This window comes from Phoenix dactylifera, unplaced genomic scaffold (assembly GCF_009389715.1).
Source record: "Phoenix dactylifera cultivar Barhee BC4 unplaced genomic scaffold, palm_55x_up_171113_PBpolish2nd_filt_p 000932F, whole genome shotgun sequence".
NCBI lineage: Eukaryota > Viridiplantae > Streptophyta > Magnoliopsida > Arecales > Arecaceae > Phoenix > Phoenix dactylifera.
The window spans coordinates 174,343-186,863 of NW_024068291.1; the positions used below are offsets into that span (position 1 = coordinate 174,343).

Genomic DNA, 12,521 nt, shown 5'->3' on the forward strand with positions numbered 1-12,521 from the left:
ACACATGCATGTGCATGTACATTTATAATTTCTTAGTTCACAAATTATTTATACATTCTTTATGTTTGAAATAGATTATTAGGTGGTTTACATTCAACCATCCCCTATCATGATTAATCTGAGTTGGCCCAAACTTATGTCACATTGTTTGAAGCCTTTCCATGCATTATTTGTGAACGAGCTTGATTTGGAGAAAACAAGTTCCCTCAACATGGAATAATTTGGGTTAGACTAAAAATGACATAGCAACTCCTATTTCATTTTTTTCCTTTTGTTCATCTGCTGTTTGGACTGATCCACTAGTTCAGGGGTACATAATTTCTCTAATTTCTGCCCCTGATGCGGTTCCCTCCTGTCTCTCAGTATAAAGGCTCTGTCGGTCTGTCCTCTCTCCCCCTTCTACTTCCCCTCTCCCTCCCTTCTTTGGTAGAGAGCTTCTTGTTCCAGGGTTTCCGAGGCTTTGCTCCCTTTCCCGATCTCCTTTTTTGTTTCCTTCTCCCAACCCGAAATCCCTTTTTGGGGTTCAGAAGATCGCCATTTTCTTCGTCACTGGCTTCGAGTAGGATCGATTCTTAGAGGTGTTCTAATGGCTTCCAGCCATCATAGTATGGAAGAATCCGCCGATTGCTCCTCCGCGTCGACCATGCAGCTGATGCTCCAGAGCTGTCAGGCCGCTCGCCGGCGCCTCCAGGAACGCGTCTCTGCTCTCGAAGACAACCTCAACTACAGGAAAACGCTCCTGGAGAACCACCAGGTTCCCTTATAATTATTGCCTTTTTCTTTTCCATATGATGTGCTTTTCTGATCTCCAGGGTTTTCTTTCTATCGTAGCTCTGATACCGTTGCAATTGTTATAGATTGAAGCTAGAACATTTGACGACGGGCTGAAGAAGTGCATTGAGGACAAGGCGGCGGTGGCAGCAAAGTGCGCCAAGCTGGAGAATGAAATGATGAAATTGACGATGCCCTGTGAAGAGCCGGCGAAGGTATGAGATAGAAAGCTTCTTGATTCGATTTGAATTGGTTACCCTCTGAATAGCGTCGGATTTGAATCGTTCTTGATTGAATGTTACATGTTTCAATATTCGTCATTGCATTCTTGGGTCTTGATTCTTGTGGTGACTGAAATTCTTGGATTTTGATGGTTTAAATATGAAGAGTTTTAAGTAAAATCGTGCAAAAACACCAGCTTGCATGTATTGATGCTACTTTTGATATTTTGGATGTTCAAACTTGTATGCTGATGATGTTTCTCCATAGAACCATTTGATATTTGATTAGGCTGTGGATGCTCCTCTAGTTTATCTATATGATGTCCATGAATCAATACAAGATTATAGCACTTTCTCTATCTAATTCTAATTTAGAATTCTTGGATTTCAATTGCTAAAAGAGTTGATTTTTTTATTCTTTTTTTTTTTGCGATTAATGCTCTGAGAGTAGAGTTTAATTCTGCAACAACATCAGTTTGGATATCCTGGTGCCACTGTGATGTTTCAGCTTGAATGTTAATGGCTTTAAGTTCTCATTCCCAAGGGATATTTTCAGTTAGAACCATTTGTTATTAGATTGGGCAGTTGGTGTTCCAACTTTTTTCAGATATCCTTATGTGTTAATACAATATTATAAATTGTTCTCTGTCTAAGTGCTGAAACTCTTTAATGGTAGCTCTAATTCTGTTGTAATTTTTATAGACTGATGTGAGCATGAGCACTGAGGAGTTGAAGAACTCCAACAAGGAGAAGGAGATGATAGCATCTGTGAGCATCCAGCTGGAGAATTTGATGGAAAATGTATGAGATAAATTTTCTTGATTTAGTTATTTACTAAAATTTGGCAACAATTTAATTGAGTTTTATCATCTTGATTATAGAAATTCTTGGATTAAAGCTTAAAGACAAGAAAATGGTGAAAACAGCAATCCTTAATTTGAGAAGATAATACAAGAACAAAAAGGGCAGTGTAGTCAGGCATTGTTTTGTTAATATACTGTATCATTCTTCTTTGACATGAGGGTGACAATATCCACATTAAGCAACATTTTGCAGCAACACCAGCTTGGATCTCCTGATGCCACTTTTGGTAACAAACTTGCTTGCTCATTTTCGTTTTATAGAAACATTTATTATCTGTCCAGGCAGAAGGTGCTCCATCAAACTTTTTAGATGATTTTCATGTACAATACAAGATTATTAGATGTTCTTTATGTAGGCTAGGGAAGGTGATGATAGACTTCCAAAAATATTCTCTTTTATGGAACACTGTATTTATAAGAGCATAGAACATGACTTTGAAACATAGGTCTCTACCCTACTCACATGCTTTCCTGGTAGATTAGGTGTTACAATCCTTCTCATTTCCTTCAAAGTGAGGAGCTTTTCCTTAGTAGAGATAGCCTGTCTTTCCTTGTTTGGAGCCACCAAGCTCCAACACCACAAACATACATTGAGATCGAGTTGACCTTCATTAAGGCTTATATTTTCCTTATTTTCTATATATAATTGCTTTATGATATTACTAGATGATACCAATCAGCGCGTCTGTTACCATATTTGTCTTGTATCTGGGAACTATATATGGTATTTTATTTATATCAGTGAACTAAGCCAATCATGGCCTTTAGAACCTTTGTCTAGTCATCCTTTGATAGTGTTCAGTGGTTCAATCAAACTTGGACATGTTATGTCCTTATGCTATATTTGAGTCTTGGTTTTTTTATCTTGTTTGTCTAGAGGTTTCGCATTCTATATTGATGCTCAAATGATAAATTTTTAGAACCAAGAGACCTGATTCTTCATTGTTGATAACTTTTTCGACTTTTTTGACTGTTTGCACTCATCCTTGGAAAATTATTAGTCACTTCTTACTAGTTGAGCGCTAGAGCTATAGAATGTAATCATATAGTTAGAGGATTTCTGGGTTTTCTTCAGATATTGACCATAGTTGTGTATGGCTTCCTTTATCCTGCAATGGCATATGACTTAAATTTAACCCTAACATGCACTGGTCTACCGGTTCTGTATCAAGTGACTTAAATTTAATCCTGAAAATGCATTGAACATGGTCCTTAATGGGCTGAGTCTGAAAAGGATCTAGACTGATTCTGAAAAATGTTCTTCTGTATTTTATTTCTGTTGCTTGTATGTTTGAAGCAAATTTACAGCTTCTAGAGAAAGTTGTACTGAAGGTTGAGTTCTTATAAATTCTCCACTTGTATGCTTTTGAAAGTTAGCTCCATTTTGTCCTGGATTTGGAACTGGTCCCAAATGTAATATCATTATGAATGATTTAAAGGAGATGAATTCTTTCTCCTAGTTCTTATAGAAGATATAAGATGCAGTGTTTCTTCATTTTCATATAATTTTTTTCCTTTGGATATACTATCTTGATTCTGTTTTTGGTTTAGTTGTGGTTTTGACACCGAGGAATGGAACTTTAGCAATTTGCTTATGTTTTTCAATATCTCTCCTTTTGCCCCTTCTACTATGACTTTGCAATTCTTAGAACTTGTATGTTTTGCTGGAGATTTATACATTATCCAGACAAGAAAATTGGCTGCTGAGTTTGCATCCTTCGAACATGATTTAGAAAGTGGGATTATCAATTTCAAAAGTGCTGGAGAGGAGGTACGACGATGGGAATGCTTGTATCCTTTTGATGAATATAGACATTGGTCTACCAGTTCCCATATCAAGTGACTTGAATTTAATTCTGAAAATGCATTGAACATGGTCCTTAATGGCCTGAAATGGAAAAAGATCTAGACTGATACTGAAAAAAGTTCTTGTGTTTGATTTGTGTTGCTAGTGTGTTTGAACCAAATTGACAGGTTCGAGAGAATGTTTTACTGAAGGATTAGTTTCTCATAAATTGTCCACTTGTATGCATTTGAAAGTTATCTCCACTTTGTCCTGGATTTGAAACGGGTCACAAAAATAATGCCATTCTGAATGATTTAAAGGAGGTATTTTGTTTCTTTCCCATAGATCTTAGAGAAGGTATAAGATATAGTGTTTGACCATTTTCATTGAATATTTTTCCCTTGGATATATATCATAATTCTGTTACTTTAGTTGTAGTTCTCACATCAGAGAATGGAACTTTAGTAATATGTGCTCATGTTCTTCAACATCTCTCCTTTTTGCCCCCTTCCTACTAGCATTTCTCAAAAATTGTTTGTTTTGCTGGAAATTTGTGCATTATCCAGACAAGAAAATTGGCTGCTGAGTTTGCATCCTTCAGAACAGAGTTAGAAAGCATGGTTATCAATAAGAAGAGCTGAAGAAGAGGTATGTAGATGGAATAACTTTCTTTTTGTATTGTCTCAATGAATATAGACTTGTATGCTTATTTTGTTAAATGTCACACCACTCCTTTGGGAAAAAAGAATTATGCTGAGGTTCTTAAGTCTATTGAAGATGGTAAGAGCTATGCTGAGGCGGTTTAGGTCAAGAAGGATACCTTGAGGGATCTATGGGCAAGCTCTCTGCAACTGATTTAAAATAAGAAAAATTTTATACTTAACAGCTTTGGTGAGCTATTTGATTAAGCATTTTAAATCACTTTCTTCATGCATCTGTGGGTTCATATCATAATTATAGATGGAGTGATTGAATCTTAATGTTTAAGTTGCTAGGCACCTTGAAATAGCTATGTCAGTTGCTGTAGTGATTGCTAGATGCATAGTAATGATTCCAATTTCTATCTGACATTACACATCTGTGCCTCCAATTGAGCAACCACCTTGTAATATTGTCGCATTATATTTGTTCCTCATCAGTGTCAAATCCAGTGATCACAGTTTGACTCCTGTAAGCACTTATACATTATAAAATACAAGTGAAAAATGAAATTCCTTTTTGAGGCATGTTTTTTCATCTACCAACATCTATCCTTTATACTTATTGGCCATTCATAATCATTGAGTATCTTTTTCCTTTTATGCTCACCTCAAACTATTGCTTGTCGCTCTAACAGAGTACTAATACTATGGCCGTTTTACTAGTCATCTTGGAATCATAATTTGATAGGTATCACCTGGTTTCCATCCCCATGTTATTGTGGATGACTCATGAGTTGATTTATGCCATAAATATATTTTATCATTAATGATATTCAACTAATACCAAGAAACAACAAGAGGTGTTGCTGACGCTCTGTTCTTGTAACATACTTCGCTTGACCTGCTGACTGACGTTTTTAAGTTTTCTTGTCGGTTCTAATTCTTTGTAGACTGGTGTGAGGGAGGCAACATCAAGCATGAAGAAATCAAAAGAGCTGAAAGTCAATTAATTTCAGTGGGCAGCAGCCTGAGTAACATGGTGTTCAGTGAGAGGTGTAACATTCTGTCATCATGAAATCTGGTTATGTAGCTTTTCAATTGATACATAGGGGTGTCACTAATTCTTGTAAAATGTTTGTTCCAAAACCTTTTTCCAACCTTGAATCAAACTATCCTTATCCTAATGGCCCCAAGGAAGGCAACCACTCGTAGAAAGAGGAAGGGCAAAGAAACGGAAATCTTAGAAAGGAGGATGGAAGGAGCTTTTAAGGTCCAAGAGCAAAGAAGACCTGAACCCTCGACCTCTCCAAGAATCCTGAGCAAAATCCCCTTGTCTGCTCAGATTATGACAATTGGGAGGAACATCGATTTTAAATTTCTTAAAGAAGAAAGCCTCACCATATTTGTGCAGTTTTAAGGAGGCAACTTGTTAGTGAGAGAATTCAAAAACAAAATCAAGTTTGGAATTTAAAAAAATATGGAATCTTTTGTCAAAGGTAAAAAAATTCTTTTAATTTTGAGGAGTTAGCCAAATTCCTGCATATGCCTAGTGAGGGTATGGCAGCAATAGATTGAAACATAAAAAAGTTGCGATTGAATGTATCATGGGTAGACCAGGCTTTTCTAGGAATGAAAGAAATAATGCAAATCGGTTGACTGCTGAGATGTGGCTTCCATAATAAAGTTTTTCGAATTTTTTTTTCTAAGATTAGGAGATTTGAATATATCTCAGATTGAGATATTTGTGTGATGTTTCATGTGTTAACAACATTCCATGGAACCTCACTTTGTTTTTGATTAGATAGATGCATCAATCGTAAGCAGAGCTAACTCTACTTTACCTTATGATATGATATTAACTATTATCTTAAAGAATTTTGGAGCGGATTTGAGAGTTGAGAAAAAAGGAGCCATTTCATTAGGACATGTACAACAGAAAGATTCCCCATAGAATAGGATACTCCAAGATTGATGGGCACTGGACTAGGACTAAGGGAGGAAGTTAGAATAGAATAAGAAGAAGAGCATGAGGAGGAACCAGTTGGGTCGCCTCCTTCTCTAACGGCAACAACAGCAACATGACCCTCCACTTCAAACATAGTAGCAAAGGGTCAGTCTACTGGTTTTGAGTATCCCCCAATAGAACCAAAGGGAATAAGGACTAATGTTGGAGCTAATAGGACTGCCACCATAATTAGATTTGATGAGGATCGGCTAAGGACTATGGTTGTGGTAGGAGAGATGATGGCTGCAACACCATCACAGGTGCGTGGGGAATCTTCTAGGAGAGATGAGTCACTCTCCACACCTTCAGCCCACTCAGTTCCTCAAGGGGCACAGACTCTAGTGCCTCACTCTTTTTTTTTTTTTTTTTTTTGCTAAAACCGATGATTCATACTATTCGGGTACGAATGCACCTAGAAGAGTCAGCATACAAAATCTCCCGGATAGCACCAGGTAAGTCACCCTCACCGACCCATAGTGAGCCGCCTGAGTGGCACGCAACAAACGCCGCCACCCAGTCTGCCGCACCATTGGCCTCCCGATATACATGCCCAGCTCGAAAGAGCACCCCCTCCCTCACCATCAACCATATATCCCGGAGCAGTGGGTGAACCGCCCTATCGCTATACGGGCCCTTCCGGATCCAACTGATCACAGTGGCCGAGTCTCCCTCCAGGATGATGGAGCTCGCCCGCAAAACGGATCGCGCATATCGCAACCCCATCCAAGCTGCCCGCAGCTCTGCCCCTGGAACTGAGATGTCGAAGATCTGACAGCCTCCTGCTGCCACCAAGCAGGAATCCGGGCCCCTGATGACAAACCCAGCACCTCCCCTCCTGCCACCATCCTGGACAGAGGCATCAAAATTGACCTTGAGAAAGCTCGGGGGTGGGGGCTCCCAGGTGAAAAACACCACATGAGGAGCTGCCGAAGCAGAATGGGGGCCCTAGATGTCCCGAGCTATCATAGGTCCAAGGTCTGAGTCTACATGGAGGAACTCCGCTGCCTGCGCCTGAGCCCGCTCCATCACAAACCACGGGGACAGACTGATATCACCAAAAATACGGCCATTTCTGGCCAACCAAATCTGGTAAGCTGTACATGCCGCTCTAACGGCCAAACATCGCATCGGTGGGGATCTAGACCAGCCCCGAACCTCCTCCAGGAAGCCGTCCCTCCGGCTCCAGACGCCCTCAGAGAACCCAGACAGCCTCCAAGTCCTCCTCGCCCAGCCACACTGGAAGAGTACATGATCCACTGACTCGTCCACCTCGCAGAGCGTGCACAAGGGGGAAATGCCGACCCCCGTCGACTCAACTCTGAACTAGTCGGCAGGCGATCCCAGGCCACCTTCCAGAGGAACAGTGCCACCCTCTGGTGTAGGCCAAACCTCCAGACCCAACCACAGTCCCTACCCAGCTCAGACTGCTGCTGAAGAACCCGAGCAACATCACCAACACTGACTCTGGTCCTACAAGTGGTGCTCCAGACCCTGACATCCGGACCAGCTGACCCCGGGATGGGAAGAGCCCGAACGCGCTCCACTAGGTGCTCCCCAAATAACTGTCCCAGTCTGTCCTCATCCCACTCCCTCTCGCCTGGCACGAGGAGGTCACATACCCGGAGTCCCACAGCTAACTCAACTCCAATCATCGTCGGCCACAATCTCAGCGGGAGAGCATCCACCCATGGGTCCTCCATAACGTCAATGGACCTGCCATCGCCAGTCAACCACCTGGAGTGTGCCTGGGCCATAGGCAGATACCTCCCAATCTCCCGCCACATAAAGGATCTCCTCCGGCTGCCCATCACCTGGCCCACTAAGCCTGCTGGACCATATCTCGCTGACATGACCTGACTCCATAGTCCATGTGGCTCCAGAACAAGCTGCACAGCACGCCTCGCCAAGAGTGCCTCACGCCTAGCCAGGAGAGACTGTACCCCTAGGCCACCCTCACTCAAAGGCGTGCAGACTCTCTCCCAGGCCACTAGATGAACTCCATGGCCCCCCCCCCAAGGAGCCCCACAGGAAGCTCCGCATAAGCCGCTCAATCCCTACCAGCACTGTCTTCGGCACAACTGTGTGAGCCATAATGTAAACCGGCATGGAGCATAGCACTGACCTGACCAGCGTCAGCCTGCCCATCATAGAGAGGGATGAGGCCCTCCAACCCTCAAGCCTACTCTGTACTCTCTGCACCAGTGTGGAACACTCCGCCACCCGCAACCTCCTCCCAGTAATGGGGACTCCCAGGTAATCTAGAGCCCCCTCCCGCTCCTGCATCCCCAAAATCACCCTGATCTCCCGTCGCACCCTCCGCTCCGTGCTCGGACTGAAGAATATGGCTGACTTTTGGAGATTAATCCTCTGGCCCGACGCCTCACAGTACTTTGTCAGCACTCTCTGGAAAGTGCAGGCATCACTAGCTCTCGCCCTAGCAAGCAAAAGGCAATCGTCTGCAAACAACAAATGAGAAATGGGCCGGGCGCCAGGGGCTGGACTATAGGCAGCCAGCCCCTGGTCCTCACAAGCAACATGTAGCCAACGAGAGAGTACATCAGAGCAAATAATGAATAAGTATGGGGAGAGAGGACAACCCTGGCGAAGCCCCATAGTGGCTCTGAAGAAAGGAGATGGCGTACCATTGACCAAGATGGAGAAACTAGGCCCTTGCACACAGCCCAGGACCCAGTCAATCCAGATCTGATGGAACCCAAAGCTCTCCAAAGCACACCTGAGGAAGTCCCAACGAATCCGGTCGTAAGCACGCTCCATATCCAGTTTCACAGCCATCAAACAACGCCTCCTCGAAGCACGCTGTAGATCTCCCATCATCTCCTGGGCTAGCAGTATATTATCAGAAATGCTCCTCCCCCCCACAAACGCCCCCTGCTCCATACTAATCAAGCTAGGCAACAAGGCCCTCATTCTCCCAACCATGATCTTCGCTACTACCTTGTACAAAGAGGTGCACAAACTGATGGGCCTGTAATGACCCGGCTCCGCCGCATCCTGACGCTTCGGAACCAAGGTTATGTAAGTAGCCTGCCAGGCATCCGCCATCACCGCCCGAGCGAAGTATAACTGCACAGCCTCCACAACTGACCTCCGAACGATGCTCCAATATCTACGAAAAAAGAACGGTGGAAATCCATCCGGACCTGGAGCCTTGTCCTCCCCCAGGGACCACACTGCCTCCTGCACTTCTTTATCTGAAACTGGCTGGATCAATGCTGCATTCTCTGACTCCTCAACACGGACTGCCGGCCTGGGAAGCTGATCCGATACATAGGGCCCATCTACCTCCGTCCACCTGGATCTGAAAAAATCTAACAACACCTGTCTCACTGCAGAGTCCTCCACCACCCACTGGCCTGTCCCAACCCTCAACGATCGAATCATATTCCTTTGCCTCCTGATGACCGTCGATCGATGGAAAAAGCTAGTGTCCGATCCCCCTCCTTGACCCACTGGACCCTCGACTTCTGCCTCCAGAATGTCTCCTGTTGATGTAGCAAGGAATGATGGGATGCCAAGTAGCGTCGCAAATCCGACATCTCACCCTCCTCCAACTCCCCACCATAGTCCTCCCTCCCCTGAAGATCTGCAATCCTGCCCTCCACCTCCTCTAGTCTCCGAAATATGTTACCCACTACCTCCCGGTTCCATCTTCGAAGACGACGCTTGGTGAGCTCCAGCCTCCGCGACACCCTCTGCATGGCATCACCCTGAACTGGCATGCCCCAAGCCTCTCTGACTATTCTCCAAGATTGGGGGTAAGACAACCACAGCTTCTCAAAACGAAAAGGGCTATGGTAGCTAGAGCTCGAAGCTGTAGAAATCAGAATAGGACAGTGATCTGAGGCAATCCGAGCAAGATGACTAACCTGATAGGAAGGGAACCGCTGAATCCAGTCCGGGGAGGCGATGGCCCTATCAAGCCGCTCCCACACCCTCGAGCGACCAGACTGATTGTTGCACCAGGTGAAGCGAGGCCCAGTGAACCCAAGATCCACTAAGCCAGCCCCATTCAAAAACTCCCGAAACTCCCTCCTGTCCACTGAATCCGAATAAGCTCTGCCTCCACGCTTCTCAGAGGGGGCAAGGATGCAGTTGAAGTCACCCACCACCATCGTCGGCACCCCCTGGGACAACAACCGAGACAGCTCACCCCAAAGAAGTCTCCTAGTGCGGTAATTCGTGCTGGCATAGACCCCACACAGGATCCATGGGGGTTCATTCGGTTCAGAGATGACCATCACAACCTGCTGCGGGCAATTGCAAAATGCCTCTATAGAGGCCACTCCACGTCTCCACAGCATCACAATACCACCAGACAAGCCCTGGGCCTCTATCACAAAAGACTCCCAGTCAACGGCCAACCTCCGCCTCACCCGGCATAAGCCTTCTCCAGAGACTCGCGTCTCACAAATAAAACAAACATCGGGGCAGTGAAGTTGAACTAATCTCTTGAACGACGTCAAGAAAGACGGCTTGGACGCCCCTCTACAGTTCCAAGCTAGTATTCTCATTTAAAAACTATGGGATGAGGATGAGGCATGCCCCTGACTTGGGCTACCCCCACCATGTTTGGATGAGTTCCCAGACTCCACCCCAGCATCCTGAATCACCGCCCGTAACAGTTCCACCACCCTCCCGTGAGCTTGAATGGGGGAGCTGGACCCCTGATCAGACTGACCCGGGAAGCCTCTCAGCACCACCTTCGTTGAAGCACCAGGAGCTGGCACCACCGGCAACCTCGAGAGCACCTCCTCTACTCCCGATGCCGGCCGGTCATCAGTTTGCAGGTCTGGTGGCGTCTCCCCACACTGCATCGGCAGAACCGGAAGTCCCTCCCCCACCTTGCCGTCCAAGGCCATACCATCTGATGTCGCCCCGTCGCCTCCTGCCACTGCCACCCGCTGCAGAGGAGTCAGAACCACTGCCGCAGGATCACACGCCGGAAAGGAGGCCACCGGAACTGGCACCACGGGTCCCTCACCCGTTGGGGCGACACCTGTCGCCGGCCGGCTCGGGGCCCTAGCCGGAGGCAAAGAAGCACTCCTGAAGTGCCTCCTGCCCTCCACCCTCCGTCGGTGCTGCGGATCATCGAAGGAAGATGAAGAAGAGGACCGCGGGATCTGAGACGGGGAATTCCGTCTCGCCTGCAGTCCCCTGAAACCCCTTGCCGGGCTGTGGGCCCGCTTCATAGGGCTTGGGCCCTCTCCACAGGCCCTCCAGAGTCGCTCGTCTGGCCCATTCTAGCCTGGCCCGTGCTAGCTTTGGGTAGGATCACGGATGGCCCCGGACCCGGCCCGCTCGCCTCAACACGCCCAGTTTCCACTCGGCCTGCAGCAGATGCCGTGTTCAACCCGGACCCCAAGTCAAGAGGAGTTGACTCAGTGATCAGCTCCCCACCCACCGCTTCCTTCTCCGGCGACCTCCTCCTCGCCACTTTAGAGGGTTTTTGCCACCCCTCCGTGTCCGTGGGCGACGCAACAGAGGGATTCGCCGCTGAAGGGGACCTCGACCCCGACCCGGAGGCCGCCCGGACCGGCGAGAGAGCCCCTTCCGAGACTACGGGCTGCTTCCCCTTCGGCTTGCTCCCCTTCGGCTGCCACATCTTGGAGGTAGACAGCCACGGACCGAAGGGCAACCGGCTTCCCAGGCGGTCCCCCCTCCTTCAACTCCGCCCCCGACTCCTGAGGAGGAGGGCCACCCTGCGCACTAACCCCCACCGGGGCTGTGGACGGAAACGGGCAAGCGCACTCTCCGTGCCCGATCCTGGCACACCTGAAGCAGAACCCGGGCAGGTTCTCATATCGGAATGCCTGCCAGAGGGAGTCAGAGCCTACCTGGATGAAGGTCCCCGGCCGGAGCGGCTCGCACACGGTCCACCTCGATCTTGACACGGGCAAATCCCAGCTTCCGGCCTTGATCGGTGAATTTATCCAGCGCCAGAGGCCGACCCGCCTTCTCCGCAATGTACCAAATGAGCTCCTTAGTCCAATATTCCGTCGGCAAGCTCGGGAGTCGAAGCCACACTACCGCCCGTCTCAGCTGCTCGGCCCCGGAACGAAATTAGGCCGCCAACGCTCCATCGCTAGGAGCTGCCCTGCCACTAGCCAGGGAACCTGCCTCCATTGCTGCCTCCCGGTCTTTCTCACACCTGAAGCGGAAGACGAAGAACTCCTCTGCCATCGTAAAGCCCTCGACGTCGTAGTCGAGCTTCCG

General features: G+C 46.9%; 1 protein-coding gene across 2 annotated transcripts; it reads left to right on the forward strand.

Annotated features, from left to right (window-relative positions):
* The first annotated feature begins 300 nt into the window (after nucleotides 1–300).
* Nucleotides 301–5,466, forward strand: LOC103696241. 2 transcript variants are annotated; one of them, XM_039120987.1, is made up of 5 exons: nucleotides 317–754; nucleotides 858–986; nucleotides 1,695–1,793; nucleotides 4,208–4,289; nucleotides 5,233–5,466. In XM_039120987.1, exons 1-4 carry the CDS (start codon nucleotides 587–589, stop codon nucleotides 4,280–4,282), a joined length of 471 nt encoding a protein of 156 aa, XP_038976915.1. In that variant the 5' UTR covers nucleotides 317–586; the 3' UTR covers nucleotides 4,283–4,289; nucleotides 5,233–5,466. The 2 variants fall into 2 exon arrangements, with proteins under 2 accessions (XP_038976914.1, XP_038976915.1); XM_039120986.1 differs by lacking the exons at nucleotides 4,208–4,289; nucleotides 5,233–5,466 and adding an exon at nucleotides 3,543–4,056 and having other exon boundaries at nucleotides 301–754.
* The last annotated feature ends 7,055 nt before the right edge of the window (nucleotides 5,467–12,521 follow it).